The 19699-nt window shown below is 51.3% G+C and overlaps 1 protein-coding gene across 12 annotated transcripts in view; it reads right to left on the bottom strand.

Moving 5' to 3' along the window:
• TRPV2 (transient receptor potential cation channel subfamily V member 2) overlaps positions 1–19699 on the bottom strand; it is a 28892-nt gene that overhangs the window by 5665 nt on the left and 3528 nt on the right. For 4 of the 12 annotated variants that reach the window (XR_013535622.1, XM_078373198.1, XM_078373193.1 and 1 more), the window contains 12 exons: positions 15581–15714; positions 13346–13636; positions 12477–12775; positions 9902–10075; positions 9295–9450; positions 8628–8723; positions 7798–7868; positions 7217–7382; positions 3582–3648; positions 3132–3466; positions 1402–1529; positions 499–578 (listed from right to left, as the gene is read on the bottom strand). Coding sequence is in view for 11 of the 12 variants with exons in the window: in XM_078373193.1 (XP_078229319.1) it covers positions 499–578; positions 1402–1529; positions 3132–3466; positions 3582–3648; positions 7217–7382; positions 7798–7868; positions 8628–8723; positions 9295–9450; positions 9902–10075; positions 12477–12775; positions 13346–13636; positions 15581–15714 (1997 nt within the window). In the remaining variant the exon portion in view is untranslated. Of the gene's footprint in view, positions 1–498; positions 579–1401; positions 1530–3131; positions 3467–3581; positions 3649–7216; positions 7383–7797; positions 7869–8627; positions 8727–9294; positions 9451–9901; positions 10076–12476; positions 12776–13345; positions 13637–15580; positions 15715–19699 lie in introns of all 12 variants that reach the window. The other 8 variants (XM_054255901.2, XM_017972411.4, XM_035300175.3 and 5 more) reach the window with 3 other exon arrangements.

The following is a 19699-nucleotide window of genomic DNA, read 5'->3' on the forward strand; positions in this document are numbered from 1 at the left end:
TTTTTCAGAGGTGGGGGACTTGGGGTGTGAAGGGGCTGGGGACCTGTGCAGGGCAGTGACTCTGAGGGCCCAGGGAGATGCTGCCTGTATAGTGGGCTGGGCTGTGACACAGCCCTTCCTAATTTATTCCCCTGCTGTGTCCCCAGGCTCAGACCAGGCATGGCTGGGGGCAGACCCTCAATAACCAATTGAATGGGCAAAGGGTGCAACTGACTGGCATCGGAGAGAGGGCAGCTGGAGGCTGGGCTGGTGGAAGCGCTAACAGCCTCAGAGGTTTTCCCCAGTTCCTGCCTGAAAGCAGGATGGGGGTGGAAAGGATAGGAGAGCAACACAGTTTTAAGGAGACATCCCTGTAAGAGGAGCTGGCATGCGGGGAGCTGCAAAGTGACCAACAGGAGGTCTCTGGGTCCCGCCCCAGACTCTCCAAGGCTTTGCGGCCAAGCAGCAGAGAGACACACACACACCCAGGGCAGAGGCTCCAGTCACCACGCTACTCACGAGGGACGTCTGCCCCTGACGGGTCCTCACACAGCGTAGGCAGCGTCTGCTCCCATGAAGCCCAGTTCACCTCCTCCACCCTGAGGGCAACAGAGCAGCCAACGTTTGCCTGCTTGGACCACCCACCCCCACCCCGGAGAAGGACCTGCTCTAGTGGACACAGAGACCCTGAGGAGGACAGGCTTTCTCTCTGCAGGGTTCTGGGCCATCCCCTTGGAGCCCTGTCCTGTGAGGCAGGTGCCCACTTGCAGAAATCAGCATCCACCCCTTCTGACTGTTGACAGCAGCCTAGGTTGCCCAGAGCAACCAAAGAAGAGGAATTCAGATCAGGTGTATCTGTGCTCCCAGATTCTAGGGCCTTTCACAGCTGCTCCACATGTCTAAGACCATCACTCAGCTCATCTGCTGCCTCACAGCAGTGTCTGTTTTCAGCTGTGTGTTTGTCACTAGGTTCCCTCTCCCAGTGTCCCAGCCTTTCCTGGACACAGAAGGGCATGTTCTCCATGGAACGGGTTGTAGCTCCGCAATTAGGCTGGCAGAATTGGGGCTGAGAAGACAGAGCAGCCAGGGCAAGGCTAGAGTGCTGGGAACCCAAGGGTCCCTCTGACTTCTTGGCCTCCTCCTTACTGTACCACATTTCAGGCAGAAGGAGGAGTCTGAGATCACCAGGAAGGAAACTTCAGTTTAAACCACTGGGACAGGCAGATGGCTAGGCAGGCAAAACCACAGACAGTGGCAGCCGTGGCTTGTAAGACCCAGACCCCTGACCTCACCTGCTCGGCTCAGTCCCTGGTGCTCTTTGGGCCTGCCCTTCCCACCAGACCTGGTTCCTGGCAGTGCTGTGCCCTGCACTGCAGGGGGCCCCAGGGATTGCCCCCAGAGACCCTCCTGCCCCTCACTCACCTGAAGCACCAGCGCTCATCGGGGCTGTCATCTGCCTTAGTGCCAACGGTCAGCATCACGCCTGCCCGCCGCTGCTTCTTCCTGTACCACCAGTAGCCGTTCTCCATTTCCAGGACAGAGATGGCTTTCTGGGGACAAAGGATGTATCAGACAGAACAACCTGGGACCCTTCATGGGGGCAGAGGCACACAGGGCAAAGGGAGCAGGAAGGTGCCCCGCAGCACTTCACAGTTTAACCCGAAGTCAACTAAACATGCAGATTCGTGGCATTGGGCCCTCAGCCTCTCTGCACCTCAGTTTCCTCATTTTGTAGACTGAGGAGAAAGTGCCTCAGACAGTTGATGGGAAGTCAGTACGTCATAAGTACTTGACAGCTACTTGCTCTGACATCGTTCCAGACTCCAGATTGCCACACCACCAGGAACAGAATTTCATTTGCTAGCCCCACACGTGTGCCTTCCCAGAGGCATGCCAGTGACTCAGGTGAGGCACAGAACTTTGCAGAGGAGGGCACCAAGGCTCAGAGGAGATAAGGGGCTTCCCCAAGATCAACAATGAATTGACAGCTGGGTGGGGCACAGTGACTCATGCCAGCACTTTAGGAGGCCGAAGGGGGTGGATCACCTGAGGTCAGGAATTCAAGACCAGCCTGACCAACCTGGTGAAACCCTGTCTCTACTAAATACAAAAAAATTGTGGGGCGGGGTGGCACATGTCTGTAATCCAAGCTACTTGGGAGACTGAGGCGGGAAAATCGCTTGAACCCAGGAGGCAGAGGTTGCAGTGAGCCAAGATTGCTCCATTGCACCCCAGCCTGGGCAACAAGAGTGAAACTCCATTTCAGAAAAAAAAAAAAAAAAAAAAGAAAAGAAACACTGGTCAACAATGATGGTAATAGTAGCTGGTGGCACACTGAGCACCTACTACGTGTGGGGGACTATCCTGAGTACATCTTTTTGTTTTTTTTTTGAGACAGAGTCTCACTCTTACCCAAGCTGGAGTGCACTGACGTGATCTGGGCTCACTGCAACCTCTGCCTCCCAGGTTCAAGCAATTCTCCTGCCTCAGCCTCCCAAGTAGCTGGGACTAAAGGTGCACGCTGCCACACCTGGCTAATTTTTTGTATTTTAGTAGAGACGGGCTTTCACTGTGTGGCACAGGCTGGTCTCAAACTCCTGAGCTCAGGCAATCCGCCTGCCTCGGCCTCCCAAAGTGTTAGGATTACAGGCAGAAGCCACGACACCCAGCTGTCCTGAGTACATCTATGAGCTTCTTAAAGGAGGAGGGAGTAATCCTAGCACTTCAGGAGGCTGGGGTGGGAGGATCACCTGAGGCTGGGTGTTCAAGACCAGACTGGGCAACATAGAGAGGCCCCCTTCTCTACAAAAAATAAAAATATTAGCTGAGTGTGGTGGCTTGTGCCTGTAATACCAGCTACTCAGGAAGCTGAGGAAGAGGGATCACTGGAGCTCAGGAGACTGAGGCTGCATTGAGCTGTGATCACACCACTGCATTCCAGCCTGGGTGACAGAGCAAGACCTTGTCTCAAGGGGAAAAAATAAAAAAATTAAAAAAATTAAAAAAAAAAAGGAGGTGAAAGACTCTGACAAAGTAGAGCTGCCCAACCTGGCAGCCTCTGGCTAGGGAAGGCCCAGCTCCACAGGGTCCCGAGCACTCCCCACTGTCTGAGTGTGGGGTAGGGTGGGGGCAGGGAGCCTCCCTGGTGGCACCTGCAGCTTCCAGATGCTCCAGCTGTCTGTGGCGACGCTGTTGACGGTCTCATTCATGAGGGCGATGAGCATGTTGAGCAGCAGGATGTAGGTGAGCAGCACATAAGCCAGCAGCAGCAGCAGCACCATGCCGCGGAAGTGCAGCTGCTCCTCGAAGGCCAGCTCGCCCATGCCAATGGTGAATTTGAAGAGCTCCAAGGAGGCTTCCAGGATGTTCCCATACGGGGACGTGTTCTCCTTGTCCTTCTGTCCCTCCACAGGCTGCAGTGACTCTGTGGCATTGGAGCCTGTAGGAGCTTCGGGGCGCCAAGCCTCCTGGCTCAGGCTCACCAGGGCTATGGGATGGAGAGAGAGGGGTCCTCAGCCCAGGAGACCTGCAGGCAGCCTTGAGGGTATACAGGGTGGACAAGGGACTCGGGGAATGGGGAGGGGACCGGAGGGAGCCTTTACCTACAGCGAAGCCAAAAAGGAAGACTAAGTAGACCAGAAGGAAGCGGAGCAGGTCCCGCAGGATGACCTGAAACACATGGGCCCAGGGGCCAGGGTGGGTAGCTGGGCCACCAGGCATGACCCCAGACCCCTGCTCATCCACTGCAGCCTCGTTCCCATGTACACTGCACATACACACACACAGTGTGCATATGTGGGCCCTGCAGAGACACACTGAGCAGAGGAATCTTTTTAAAATGTATCTCAGATCACATTGTTTTCCTGCTTCAAACTCTCCGGTAGCTGGGCATGATGGCACAAGCCTACAGTGCCAGCTACTTGGGAGGCTGAGGCAAGAGGATTGCTTGCACCCAGAATGTCAAGGCTACAATGAGCTATGATCGTGTCATCACACTCTAGCCTGGGTGATGGAATGCCAACATGGCAAAACCCCATCTCTACTAAAAATACAAAAAATTAGCCAGGCATGGTGGCACATGCCTGTAGTCCCAGCTACTGAGGAGGTTGAGGCAGAAGAATCGCTTGAACCTAAGAGGCAGAGATTGCAATGACCCGAGATCATCACTACACTCCAGCCTGGACGACAGAGTGAGACTCCAACAAAAAAAAAAACAACAACAAAAAAAAAAAACAGTGTGGGGTGGGAAGTTGGGGAGAGACAGCATGGGGAGAAATGCCAGATATAGGTGATGGGAAGGAAGGCAGCAAATCACACTGCCATGTGTGTACCTATGCAACAATCTTGCATGTTCTTCATATGTACCCCAAAACCTAAAATGCAATTTAGAAAAAAGCTGGGCACAGTGGCTCCAGTGGCTCACACCTGTAATCCCAGCACTTTGGGAGGCTGAGGAAGGTAGATCACGAGGTCAGGAGATCAAAACCAACCTGGCCAACACAGTGAAATCCCGTCTCTACTAAAAATACAAAAAATTAAAAATTAGCTGAGCTTGGTGGCACACGCCTGTAGTCCCAGCTACTCAGGAGGCTGAGGCAGGAGAATCACTTGAACCCGGGAGGTGGAGGTTACAGTGAGCTGAGATTGTGCCACTACACTCCAGCCTGGGTGACAGAGCCAGACTCCATCCCCCACCCCCAAAAAAGGAAGGGATTTCTGACACATGCTACAACATGGCTGATCCTTGAGGACATTTTACTAAGTGAAATAAGCCAGATATAAAAGAACAAATACTGTATGATTTCACTTATATGATGTAGCTAGGGTCGTCAAATTCATAAAAACAGAAAGTAGAATGGTGGTTTCCAGGGACTGAAGGAAGGCGAGAATGGGGAGTTGTTTAGCTTGAGATGACAAGAAAGTTCTGGAGATGGATGGTGGTGATGGAGGGTATACAACAGTGTGAATGTACTTAATGACACTTAGCTGCATACTTTTTTTTTTTTTTAAGGCAGGGCTTCACCATGTTGGTCAGGCTGGTCTTGAACTCCCGACCTCAGGTGATCCACCCACCTTGGCCTCCAAAGTGCTTGGATTACAGGCGTGAGCCACTACGCCTGGCCTAGCTACATTCTTTTAAAAAATGGTTAAAATGGGCCAGGTACAGTGGCTCATGCCTGTAATCCCAGCACTTTGGGAGGCCAAGACAGGCCGATCACCTGAGGCCAGGAGTTTGAGACCAGCCTGGCCAACATGGTGAAACTCTGTCTCTACTAAAAATACAAAAATTATTGGCTGGGTGCAGTGGCTCAGGCCTGTAATCCCAGCACTTTGAGAGGCCAAGGCGGGCAGATCATCTGAGGTCAGGAGTTCAAGACCAGCCTGGCCAAGATGGTAAAACCCTGTCTTTACTAAAAATATAAAAATTATCTGGATGTGGTGATGCATGCCTGTAATCCCAGCTGCTCAGGAGGCTGAGACAGGAGAATCACTTAAACCTGGGAGACGGAGGTTGCAATGAGCCGAGATCACACCACTGCACTTCAGCCTGGGCAACAGAGCAAGACTCTGTCTCAAAAATAAATAAGAATACAAAAATTAGCCAGACATGGTGGTGGGCAGGAGAATCACTTGAACCCAGGAGGAGGAGGGTGCAGTGAGCTGTGATGGTGCCATTGCACTCCAGCAACCTGGGCAGTAAGAGTAAGACTCCATCTCAAAAAAAAAAAAAAAAATTTAACTTCTGTGTTAAGTGTATTTTACTACAATTTTTTAAAAAAAGTCTCTGGGGACTCCAACCCCTTCCCCATGGACAGAGACTTGGTCCTTCCCTTCCTCCCAACCTCCTTACCTCCACCCTCCTGCCATCTCCCCATCCACCCAGCCTCCTCGCCTTATCCCAAGCACCCCAAGCTGCTTCTGGCTCACGACAGCCATTGCTGTGCCCTCTGTTGAGAATATTTCCTCCTCCACCCTACAGTGGCTCAATCATTCTTTCAGGTCTTAACTTAAACATCCCCTCTTTATTTATTTATCTATTTTTATGTATTTATTTATTTACTTTTTGAGATGGTGTCTCGCTCTGTCGCCCAGACTGGAGTGCAATGGCACGATCTTGGCTCACTACAACCTCTGCCTCCCAGGTTCAAGTGATTCTCCTGCCTCAGCCTTCTGAGTAGCTGGGATTACAGGCACGTGCCACCACACCCAGCTAATTTTTGTATTTTTAGTAGAGACGTGGTTTCACCATGTTAGGCTGGTCTCGAACTGCTGACCTCGTGATCTGCCCACCTCGGCCTCCCGAAGTGCTGGGATTGTAGGCCTGAGCCACTGCACCTGGCCATATCCCTTCTTTAGAGAGGGTTTCCAGACCATCCCATCTAAAGGGTACTTGGTCCCAGCCATTCTCCATCACAGTGTCCTGTGCATTTCCTTCACAAAATTTAAGCCAGGTGTGGTGTCTCACGCCTGTAATCCCATCACTATGGGAGGCTGAGGTGGGCGGATCACCTGAGGTCAGGAGTTCGAGACCAACTTGACCAACATAGTGAAACCCGTCTCTACTAAAAATACAAAAATTAGCTGGGCATGGTGGCGCATGCCTGTAATCCCAGCTACTCGGGAGGCTGAGACAGAGAATCACTCGAACCTGGTAGACGGAGGTTGTAATGAGCCGAGATTGCACCACTGCACTCCCGCCTGGGCAACAAGAGTGAACTCTGTCTCAAAGAAAGAAAAAATAGCAGTGTGGAATGTTCTTAGTTGTTTAGTTGTTTTCTTAAGGTTTTCATTTCCTCCCACTAGAACTTCAGCTTCAGGGAAGCAAGGACATGTTTTGTTCTCTGCTATATTCCCATCACGTAGAACAGGGCCCAGCCCACAGTAGGCATTCCCTAAACACGAATATAGAGATGAATGCAGTTACATGCCCGCACATCCCAGGACACAGACACTCAGATGAGCTTATGCATATATTCTCTGCTCCTTGCATGTGGAAGGATGCACATGGTCCCATGTGGACACCTGAAAACACATGTATGTGCACGTGTTTGCATGTGCCTGCAGAGCCCTGAGAGAGGCATGTGCATGCCTGTACTTAAGCTTCCATCCAGCAAGTGTCTGGGTGCTGGCAGGCAGGCAGATGTACACATGCTCTCCTCTGCCTAGGTTAGCTGTGGAAGAAGGCTCTGGCCTTATGAAGCCAAAAGAGTCCCACCGGGCCACCCCCTTCTCTCACCTTCTGGATCATCACACTGTAGATGCCTGTGTGCTGGAAGCCACGGGTATAATAAAGCAGGTTCAGCCAGCCCAGCACCAGCGCAGACACAAGCAGGGGCAGGTACCACTCAATGGCCAGGAAACACAGCACCTGGGACAGCACTGTGAGCAGGGCCTGGAGAAGGCTATATGGGAACAGGATCCAGGTGGGCTTGCTGGTACTTGGCTCCCTGAGCCCCCACTGGCCTGGCCTGACCTCCATCTTAGGCAAGACATTTGACCTCTGTGGGCCTCAGTTCCCTCCCACTGTCAAATGGGCACAATAATAATGATGCCTGACTCATAGAGTGTTTTCAAGGACTAAGTGAAACAGGTGTGTGGTGAGGCCTGGTAAATGTCACTATCCCCATCTACAATGATGGCAGCACAAAGGGCCCCAGGCTGGACAGCACTGCAGACTCCTGGGTCTGGCCTGTACACAGGTCCCGACTTCCTGGGCCCCATGTCCTTGCCTCTAAAGCCAACCTGGTGCCTTCTGCCACACTTGCCCCTTCCAGACCTCAGAGACAGTTGAGGGGAGGAGGAGTGAGACCCACGTACAAGAGGATTTCAAAGTAGCTGTCTATGAACCAGATCCAGACGAACAGGTGGCGCCGCCAGAAGTACCACAGCTGCAGAGGAAGGAAGGACAGAGGGCTGTGAAACCTGCTCTCCTGCACGCTCCCTGCTGGCCTGGCTGAGTGGGAGCCTGCCCCCCGGCTAGGGCTAAGTCAGCAGCTTGGTTTTGGGGGACTCATAAATACTTCTGATAGCTGAGATAGGTTGGGACTCTCTTTCCAGAAAGAGCAGCCACTAAGGCCAAGGGGTGCAGATGAAGAGCCTGCATACTGCATGGAGGAAGGGGGAGAGCGCCTTTCCCTTCCCTTCTCCCCGGCTTCACAGGGACCACCCATACCCCAGCCAACCTGGCTTTGGTGCCCATGTTCTGCCCACTCTGAGGAGGTCCCAATGTCTCGGTGTCCAGCCTGTGTCCTGCAGGCTTACAGCATTTCCCACTGAAGAGACCTTACTGGGGAAATTAGCTTGAGCCCCACCCACCCCTGGCTCTGTGCTCCCCAAGAAGGGAATGTCCCAGCTGAGGGTCCTGGCTGGGGCAGGGGCTTCCAGCTCCATTCCTTGGGGAGCAGAGCCTGTACTGCCAAGGAATCAGAGAAGCCATCTGCTACCCGAAGGAACCCCAAGAGCATAGCAGAGGGGTCTCGGGGCCTCAGAAGGCAAGGCCAGAACCTCTGGCCCTCAGCTGTGGTGAGGCTGGTTGCTCTGGGTGGGACTGGGTTTTATAGGTGAGGGGATGCAGGTAACTTGCTCTAAACCCCCTGAGGCAGAATTCTAGGTTTGCTTCTTGGTGGGAGAAGGGGAGGAGCACTCACCTGGCCCACGAGGATGTAGAGCCCCCCTAGCAGGATAATGATGTGGCCCGCCAGCAGCATGGAGTTTCCAACCTCTGCTTTCAGGTGGGAGTCAGCCTGCTGAAGACACACTCAGATGAGACCCAGGGCCTTGGGTCCTCTCTCAAACAGTTCACCCTTAAGAGCTAAAGCTGAGGACCCACTCTGAGCCTGCGTGTGGAGAGGCCCCTCAGAACAGCAGGGAAACATGGGCTCCAGGGAAGGTCCCCTGGATTCTGAGAAGCACATTGTGTAGCATTTGAGTGTTGGGTCTGAGCCCAGACTGCCTGGATTCAGTTTCTCTCTCCACACCACTTCCAGCCTGTGTGACCCTGGGCAAGTTACTTAACCTCTCTGTACCTCCCCTCCCTCTACTATAAACTGGGGTGATAATAGTTCATCATCTCAGGGGTTGTTGGGAACATTAATTAGTCAACACACGTCCATCACCTGGAATCCTTTTTCACATACGGTGAGCACTCAGCAAATCTTTACTGTATCCGCGTTAGTACCAGGATGCTGGCTCCCAAAAGCTCGCGCATGTCACTCCAGCAGCCCATGCCTCAGCACTATCCCTGTCCCATCTTCCCCCAGGGTTGTTTCAAGCAGACCTCCCCCAAGATGTGCACCCCCCCAGCCCTGCCCTTGCCTTCTTCAGGGCAGGCTGATGGTAGGCAACGGTGGTGAAGATTAACATGTAGATCAGATTACACAGGAAGTTTAAGAAGAACCTGGGGATGAGCAGATCCCATTTCTCCTGCAGCAGTTTGTTCAGGGGCTCCAAAACCACCATTCGGTGTCGGTGCTGGGTGGGGAGGGGAAAGCCGGGGGTACATTCAGCAGTGCAGATAGGCTGCCCACTCCATGTCAGGATCAGAGCAAGAGCCCAGAAAATGGAGAAGAGAGGACAGGGAGCAGGCTTCCACACCCCAGGAGCCCCGAAGGACCTCACCCAACCCTCCCAACTACAGTGTGATGGAGGGTCCTTGCCCTCCAAAGGAGATGCTGGTTAACAGAGGGGACCTGGATGGCTGCCACAAGGCCCTTGGCATGATCCCCATGCTGGATGAGACTGGAGTGTGAATTGAGTGTGGGCCCAGGGGCCATGATCAAGTTCATGCCTGCTGGGACATACAGCCACACCCCCACTGGCCCAGGAATGGGACAGATATGGTCCAGCAGGCAGCCCCAATTTGTGGACCTTGCTGGGAGCTCTGCTGGGTCCTCTACATGCACCCATGCTGCTGTGGGCTCACCGGGCTCTTGCAATGAAAGGCGATGATCTCCAGCACCGAGTTCTCTTCCCAGCTGTCCACAGAAGCCAGGTCATACAGCGACACCCGGACAGGCCCATAGCACCACTCCGTGAACTTTCTGGAAAGGCGCTGGCTCGGTCCTGAGAACTCTCGCTGCAGGATGTGGCTGAAAATCTGCAAGGTGGTCATGTGAGCTCGCCTTCACAGTCCCCTCCCGACACTGATCCTGGGCCAAGGCTGGCAAACACCCAGGACCCTGCAGCTGCCCACAATATGCAGAGCTGCAGCTGACACGTGCACGTGCCCCTGTACACGCAGGTCCTTGTGTGTCCAAACTCTTACACACACACCCAGTCACATATGCCCCAGCCTGCCAGCCAGCCTGGTTCTTCCCTCCCATCCCCAATCCCACGGCCCTCTTCCCTGAACTCCTCAAATGACAGAGAGATCCTTAGCCCTGGGGTTGTTGAGGCCCCTGAGATCAGAATCTACTTGCTGTATCTGTGTGTGCACTTTTGTGTTCAGAGCCCAGAGTCTTCAACAGACTAGAGAGGGGTCCCCAATCAGAACAGTTTAGAAAGGAATCTGGTTTTACACATGAGGAATGGGAAAGGAGGAACAGAGCAGGGGACTGCTGTCATAGGTCACGACACAGCAGAGCCTCTAGACAAAAAAGTGAGATTCTCATGCCCCAGGAAGCACTCCAAGTTACTTGAGAGGGTAGTGAAAAAGGGTTAAAACTTCTATTTATGAGCCGGGTGCAGTGGCTCACACCTGTAATCCCAGCACTTTCAGAGGCTGAGGCAGGTGGATCATGAGGTCAGGGGATTGAGACCAGCCTGACCAACATGGTGAAACCCCATCTCTACTTAAAAATACAAAAATTAGCCAGGTGTGGTGGTGCACACCTGTAATCCCAGCTACCTGAGAGGCTAAGGCAGGAGAATTGCTTGAACCTGGGAGGCAGAGGTTGCTGTGAGCCAACTGCACTCCAGTCTGGGTGACAGAGTGAGACTCCATCTCAAAAAAAAAAAAAACTTATATTTATGTTTATTGTTTCCTTAACCTTTCAAAAATCTCCACTGTACATCCATGAGGCCAGCCCTGGTAAGCTATTGGTAAGCTATTTGGAACAAAGTAGGGGCCGTTACGTGAACCCTTCCTACCAGAATAACTTCCAGCTCGGCAATGAAAATACAGCTGCAAAAGTTTGGAAGAAACTAATGTGTATGAAGATTATATATACTATATATAATTATATATTATAATGTACAATGGCCATAACGCATTATGTATATATGATTTATATTGTATATATAATCTTATAGCAGGAATTAGACAATAGCAAAACCAAGGAATCTTTTTTTTTTTAAAGATGGGGTTTCGGCCGGGCGCGGTGGCTCAAGCCTATAATCCCAGCACTTTGGGAGGCCAAGGCGGTGGATCACGAGGTCAAGAGATCGAGACCATCCTGGTCAACATGGTGAAAACCATCTCTACTAAAAATACAAAAATTAGCTGGGCATGGTGGTGTGTGCCTGTAGTCCCAGCTACTTGGGAGGCTGAGGCAGGAGAATTGCTTGAACCCAGGAGGCAGAGGTTGCGGCGAGCCGAGATCGCGCCATTGCACTCCAGCCTGGGTAACAAGAGCGAAACTCCGTCTCAAAAAAAAAAAAAAAAAGTTGGGGTTTCACCATATTGGTCAGGCTGGTCTCGAATTCCTGACCTCAGTTAATCCGCCCTCCTCAGCTTCCCAAAGTGCTGGGATTACAGGTGTGAGCCACTGTGCCCAGCTTAAAACCAAGGAATCTTAAAGGAAAATATAATTACACTTGCAGATTTAACAATTTTTAAATTCTGGGTGGGAAAAAATTATAAAATTCAAAAAGAAATTATGAACTAGGAGAAATTTTAAAAGTGTCTTAGTAGACAAAATACTAAATTCATTATAAAGTTATCAATAAATATACAGAAACAGAAGACCAAATCTAATAGCAAAATAAGCAACAGATATAAAGAAACCCAAATGACTTTTTAAAATTCCCAATGTTTTATAATGTAAAATATTAATTCAGTAGTTCATATACAAATGATGAATAAACACACATATATTAGAGGTACATACTGAACATTTTCTTACTAACAAGAGTGTTCCATTGAAAAGCAGAGAAACCAGGCTGGGCACGGTGGCTCAAGCCTGTAATCCCAGCACTTTGGGAGGCCGAGGCGGGTGGATCACGAGGTCAAGAGATCGAGACCATCCTGGTCAACATGGTGAAACCCCGTCTCTACTAAAGATGCAAAAAATTAGCTGGCACGTGCCTGTAATCCCAGCTGCTCAGGAGGCTGAGGCAGGAGAATTGCCTGAACCCAGGAGGCGGAGGTTGCGGTGAGCCAAGATTGCACCATTGCACTCCAGCCTGGGTAACAAGAGTGAAACTCCGTCTCAAAAAAAAAAAAAAGAAAAGCAGAGAAACCTCTGCTCTTCGTCACCCCCAGACTCTTTCTGCAGAAAGTTCGGGGTGAGACCTACTGCTTCCTGGACAGGGGAGACAGAAAGGGAACAGCCACTTACCTGGATCTTGCCCTCCTTGGCAGCCAGTTTCAGAGGCGTGAGACCCTGCAGGTTGGGGATGTCCTCAAGCTGCACGGTGGGGCAGAGGCGGGCCCCAGCTTGGAGAAGTCCATCATACATGCTGGTCACCAGTGTGATGTTCTCAGCTGAGTTGTCCGAGATCATCACCAGGGCATGCAGCACCGTGTTGCCCTGGGAGTCAGTGGCCTGCAGGCTGGCAGGCTGGTGTGGGTTCTCTAGGAGGTAGCTCACCACATCCCATTGCTTGGTGCAGGCAGCCAAAGAGAGGGGTAGCTCACCTGCAGGCCGAGAGAGCAGCTTGGGCCCCAGGCCTCCTGGTTTCCACCTGCCTACTCCTCATGCTCCTTGAAGCAGGTCAGGCTTCTTCACCACTGAAGGGAGCAGAACAGGGACCAGCCACCCAAGGTCCCCATCGCCCCTGACTTTGGCTGTCTCCTTTGCCAGTGTCCAGGCACGCTGCCTCTTTATTCAGGCCCTGCCTGGTCAAGTCACACGCCAGTGCTAGTAGCCCACTACTCCCTTCCCTGGGTCTGGGTTTGGGTGCATGCCATCCTCTGGCCAGACAATGATGAAACATCTCTTACAACAAATTAATGCTGGATGCAATGGCACACACTTGTAGCCCCAGCTCAAGAGGCTAAGGAGCAGAATTGTTAGAGCCCAGGAGTTTGAGGCTGGCCTGGGCAAAAGACAAACTGCTTTTGTAGGCAGCCTAGTGGTCAGAAGCAGGGCGTTGGGGTCAGACAGACCTAGGTTAAACTCACAGCTCTGTCATATGCTAACTGTGTGACCTTGAACAAAGATTTACCCTCTCTTTCCTTCAATATATCCAAGAAAGGCCCACTCACCGAAATAAAAACAGGTCCCTTGGCCCTTCTGGAAGAAGCGCCCGCAGGCCCGGGCGTGCACGTCGGCCCCATTCTCCACCAGGAGCTTCACACACTGCAGACTCCTCTTCTCAATGGCGATGTGCAGAGCGCTGTGGCCTCGGTAATAGTCATCCTTACACTGGGCACTTACCAGGGGCTGAGGATTGCCAGAGTGCTGGTCGATCTGCAGCAGCGGCAGGATGCAGGCGTTTACCCCATCCTTAAGATTCAGCACAGCCTTCATCAGGCACGTCTTCCCTGTGGAGCCCTCTATGGGAAGAAGGGAGGGGCAGGGGCACAGTGGTGCTGAGACCAGGAGCGGCTGGGCTGCCTGATAGCTCGGTATAGCAAACCCAGCTCAAAGTACCCCTTGGGAGGATTCGAAGAGATGCTACACACAACTGGTGGGAGCACAACCATGTTATAAGATATTAAGGCTCCAAGTAACAGATAAGAAATACTGGGATGGGCACGGTGGCTCATGTCTGTAATCCTAGCACTTTGGGAGGCCAAGGCGGGCAGATCACCTGAGGTTGGGAATTCGAAACCAGCCTGACCAACATGGAGAAACCCTGTCTCCACAAAAAATACAAAATTAGCCAGGCGTGATGGCACATGCCTGCAATCCCAGCTACTTGGGAGACTGAGGCAGGAGAATCGCTTGAACCCAGGAAGTGGAGGTTACGGTGAGCCGAGATGGCACCATTGCACTCCAGCCTGGGCAACAAGAGTGAAACTCCATTTCAAAAAAAAAGAAAAGAAATACCAACAAGTATGACTATAATTTTTGCCCTAGAAACTAAGTTTCTAAGACATAAGTCATCATCATTTGTGAAATGCTGTCTACACAAGAATATTCAGAGCAGTATTTGTACATAACTCCACCACTTAATGTCTCTGTCTCCTCTGGCAAGTCACGTGGCCTCTCTTAACCTCAATTTTTCTTACTGTAAAATGGGAATGTTCCAGGGTTATGGTAAGGTTCAAAGGGAATAATATAAGGCCAGGCATGGTGGCTCACACCTGTAATCACAGCACTTTGGGAGGCCAAGGCAAATGGATCACAAGGTCAGGAATTCGAGACCGGCCTGGCCAACATGGTGAAAACTCATCTTTACTAAAAATACAAAAATTAGCCAGGTGCGTTGGTGGGCATCTGTAATCCCAGCTACTCAGGAGGCCGAGGCAAGAGCATTGCTTGAATCCAGGAGACAGAGGTTGCAGTGAGCCGAGATCGTGCCACTGCACTCCAGCAAGACTCTTGCCTCAAAAAAAAAGAGAGAATAATATAAACAAGAGCTTAGCCTACAGAGGGCCTGGCAGTCAGCTAGTTGAAGCCAAAAACGACAAACGACCTAAATGGCCATCGATAAGGAATCGGTTACCTAAATTATGATCAACGACACAATGGAAAACTCACTCTGCAATTGCCAAAGTGATTGAGTTAGACATGCACTGAAATGGAAAGTGCTACAAGATGTGTCAAGTGGAGGAAAAGCACATTACAAATTAGTATAACCCCATTTATGTAAATATATACTGATGCTTTGAGAAAGACTGAACAGGCCCTGAACCATGGCTCACAACTGTAATCCCAGCACTTCGGGGGACCAAGGTGGGTGGATCACCAGAGCCCAGGAGTTTGAGGTCAGCCTGGGCAACATGGCAAAACCCTCTCTCTCCAAAGATAAAAGAGAAGAAAGAAAGAAAGTCTGAGCAGATGCATTCTCAAACCATTAATAGGGGCCCAGGATGAGAGACTGTGTTTACCCTTGGCTCTCTGTTTCCTCACTGTTTGAATCTTCTGGAGTCCTCATGTTACTTTTCTAATCAGCCCAAACAATACGGATATTTAGATTTTGGGCAAAGAATGCCCTGAGATGGGTTAAGTGTATCGTATGTGCATTATATATTATATCTCAATAACACTGTTATTAAAGAAAAAGATTACTTTGGGTTTCCATTCAGCCACTGCAATGGGCTAGGGGTGGCAGAGGAGCCCTGAGGGGTGGGTGGAAGGGGGAGGCATAGCCGAGACCAACAGGAGGCCATCCCTGGTTAGCTTTGTCCACAGGGCCCCTGGCAATCATTCCGGCCAGAGGGCTGCTGAGAACACTCACTCCTTGGCTCCTGACCAGGGATCAAGCCCACACAGCCCACCTTACTATCAGCTCACAGGATGCCTAGGCCTTGGATCCACAGGGCAGGGCCTACCTGTGTAGTCCGAGTCAGTGAGGTACTTGCTGGTCTTGCGCAGGTACTCTGGAAGTCCAGCCAGATCCTCAGGGACACCCCGGGAGACCGCATTGAAGAGCCAGTCTCGGTCAAATCGGTTTTCATCTTGCTGACTGTGGAGGATGTGGTTTGTGACTCTTGCTGGAGAAGGACCACAGGCCCCCAAAAGCCCTTCATCCCAGGGAGCCCTTCCAGGGAGTCCTGTACACACTGCACACCCTCAGGCCCAGGAGCACAATGGGAGCCCTTCTGAGGGCCTCTACCCTCCCAGAACCAACCAAGGATACCCCAAGTGCTCAGAGCCCCACGAGGAGGAAAGGGGCCTGTCCGGGCACTAAGCTGCTTCATCCTATGACATGTCATCACAGACACTTTTCAGCATCACATACTTGTCATGTGCCAGGTGCCTTGAGGTCCCATCTCTCAACAGCCTAGCTGTCCCACAGGGTCTCCTTCAGCACACACAACTTATGGTGGCTCTTGAGCTTGGGCCTGGGTCTGGACAGGGTTGTGGGAGGTCCCTGCAGACTCACAGTGGCTGTATGCATCACTAGCCTCCAAGAAAGAATGGAGAAAAGCTCCCTTCTTCTCTCTGAAGCCATCGATTAACTATAGAATATTCTGCACCTTTCATCTTCGCTTCAGCCCAGCCAGTTGGGAACTACTCATTTGTCCATTAGATAAACAAAGAGATCATGTAACTTGCTGAAGTCACACAGCATCAAACTGGGAACCTCAGCAGAGCTGTTTAACTTTAGACTGAATCCCCAGAGAGATTCTAGGCTGGGTAGTAGGAAATTTCTCAGAGCATTACCTGGGCCCAACGCTGAAACATGTCAGACACCACTGAGAAGGCACATTTATGGGAGATCTCTACCATATAGACCCCACAAAGGGTCTGGTAGCTTATCAGAATCTAGCAGTGTCTGGTGACTGGAAGAGGGAAGGGCATGAGTCATTCTCTCCTGGGCTGTGTTATTATTCAAAGGGGCCAGCTTGCTGGGACCTCTGGCGATAAGACCAGCAGCTATGAGGGGACAAAGAACAAGGGGTGTTATTTGATGCTTTGTAGACCTCAGGTCCCAACTTAACGTCTCCTGTGGAATGGGCAGACCAAGTAAAGGTTGGTGACAGATGCACAAGGTGATTAAGGTGATTGTTGGGATCGGTCACTTTTTTTTGGGGGGGGGGAGACAGAGTCTCACCGACACCCAGGCTGGAGTACAGGGAAACAATCTGCAACCTCTGCCTCCTTGACTCTGGTGGGGATTTCAAGGGTTGACTTTTTTTTTTTTTGAGACGGAGTTTTCTCTCTTGTTGCCCAGACTGGAGTGCAATGGCTCAATCTCGGCTCACTGCAGCCTCCGCCTCCTGTGTTCAAGGGATTCTCCTGCCTCAGCCTCCCAAGTAGCTGGGATTACAGGCATGTACTACCACACCTGGTTAATTTTGTATTTTTTAGTAGAGACGAGGTTTCTCCATGTTGGTCAGGCTGGTCTTGAACTCCCAACCTCAGGTGATCCGCCTGGTTTGGCCTCCCAAAGTGCTGTGATTACAGGCATGAGCCACAGCACCCAGACTTTAAGGGTTGACTTTTTAAGCCAATGGCTATGACTGTAATTACAGCCAGCCCTCCCTCGTCAGCACCAGAAAGTCACACATGACCATGAGGGCTCTGTCTGTAACTGACAGGAGCCCTACGGGCAGTCCAGCTGGCAGAAGTTGCCATTTGGACAAAGAACTTTCTGTCACCAGGGTGGCATCATGGTCCTGGGGTGGGGAAGCCCAATGAGGGCACAGATTGAGGCACGGAAGGCATCAAGGGCCTGTCCATCCTGCGTTGGGCAGGCTCCACAGCTCCCAGAAGCTCCTCACGCATCCTCCCCTAACCTGGTGCTGAATCTGACCACAATCCTCCAGCACAAACAGGACAGCGGCTCTAGCCTGGGAGGCCAAAGCTGGTGGCTGCACCTCAGGCACGAGAAGGGAAGAAGGGTCTTCTCTGGCAGAGTCTAGCCTGGCCCATGAGGATTCTCCAGCCTCACTGGGCAGGCCCCTGGGCAGGGAGGGAGGGGGGTGCCAGATGCAGCAGGACTGAAAGCGAGACTCTCAGGAATGTGGGGCTCACACAGTCTGAATTGGTGAAGAGACCACAGGAATGTCAAAGTGCAGAAGACTCCAAGCAGAAGCCCATCATCCTCAATCCCACAGTCCACGCCCCCTGCGCAACAGGCACAGCCTTGCAGAACTGAGGAGAGCCTGGGACACCTCCAGATGTCCTTGACTCTCACTGATGGAGTGTGGATCCTGCTGCCTTCCCAGACAGGGACCATGACAGGGGTGGGAGTCGGCATGAACAGGGGGATTTGAGGGTCAGTTGAATACTTAGGGCTCAAGAATATATCCTCCGGGAACGATCCAAGATGGCCATCGCTAACATCCCGGGATTGCAGCTCTCAGGGAAGGCGTGGAGAACTAAAGGATGCCACACTTTCAGACAAATTCTGGTCGCTCACGGAGCAGAAGATCCCCCAGTGGAGGAAACACACGGGTGGCCAGCGCGACTCTCCTGGCCGGCGCAGCGGTTCCGCTGGCACCTTGGCGCGGCAGCTCTCGGAGCAGAGTAAACAGGACCGGTTTCCCTTCTGACCGAGGTTTGGAGCCCCGGGAAGGCAGAGTCGCCTACTACGGACACAAGAAGGAAGCCCAACAGGAGAATCCTGGGCAGAAAAGCACCATCAGTTTTAACGCCGCTGCTCTGGCCCTGGGAACTAACAACCTGGATGCCCACTCAAGAGACCTAATCTGAAAGTTGGTAATTTCAAAGACGACAGGAGGATAAATTTACAATGACGGGAAGAAACCAGCGTAAAAAAGCTGAGAATACTCAAAGTCAGAACACCTCTCCCTCTAAAAATGATCACAGTTCCACATCAACAATGGAACAAGGCTTGATGGAGAACCAGCGCATCCTGATGACAGAATCACTCTTCAAGGAGGATAATAACAAACTTCGGTGAGTTAAAAGACCATGTTGTAGCCCAACGTAAAGAAACTAGGAACGGCCGGGCGCGGTGGCTCAAGCCGGTAATCCCAGCACTTTGGGAGGCTGAGGCGGGTGGATCACGAGGTCAAGAGATCGAGACCATCCTGGTCAACATGGTGAAACCCCGTCTCTACTAAAAATACAAAAGATTAGCTGGGCATGGTGGTGCGTGCCTGTAGTCCCAGCTATTCGGGAGGCTGAGGCAGGAGAATTGCCTGAACCCAGGAGGCGGAGCTCGCAGTGAGCTGAGATCGCGCCATTGCACTCCAGCCTGGGTAACAAGAGTGAAACTCCCTCTCAAAAAAAAAAAAAAAGAAACTAGGAACTTTGAAAAAAGGTTTGATGAAATCCTATTGAGAATAGACAACTTAGAGAGGAGTATGAGTGAATTAATGGAACTGAAGAATACAATACAGGAACTCCGAGAAGTATGCACAGGTTTAAACACTCGAATTATTCAAGCAGAAGAGGGGATATCAGAGGTCAAAGTCCAACTTAATGAAATAAAATGTGAAGAAAAGATTAGAGAAAAAAGGATAAAAAGGAATGAGCAAAGTCTCCAAGAAATGTGGGACTATGTGAAAAGACCAAATTTACGTTTGATAGGTGTACCTGAATGCGACGGAGAGAATGAATCCAAGCTGGAAAATACCCTTCAGGATATTATTCAGGAAAATTTTCCCAAACTAGCAAAGCAGGTCAACATTCAACCCCAGGTAATACAGAGAACACCACAAAGATATTCCTCAAGAAGAGCAACCCCAAGGCACATAATCGTTAGATTCACCAGGGTTGAAACGAAGGAGAAAATACTAAGGGCAGCCAGAGAGAAAGGTCAGGTTACCCACAAAGGCAAGCCTATCAGACTTACAGCAGATCTCTCGGCAGAAACTCTACAAGCCAGAAGAGAGTGGGGGCCAATATTCAACATCCTCAAAGAACAGAACCTTCAGCCCAGAATTTCATATCCAGCCAAACTAAGCTTCACAATTGAAGGAAAAATAAAATCTTTTATGAACAAGCAAGAACTCAGAGATTTTCTTACCACCAGG

This window comes from Callithrix jacchus, chromosome 5 (assembly GCF_049354715.1).
Source record: "Callithrix jacchus isolate 240 chromosome 5, calJac240_pri, whole genome shotgun sequence".
NCBI lineage: Eukaryota > Metazoa > Chordata > Mammalia > Primates > Cebidae > Callithrix > Callithrix jacchus.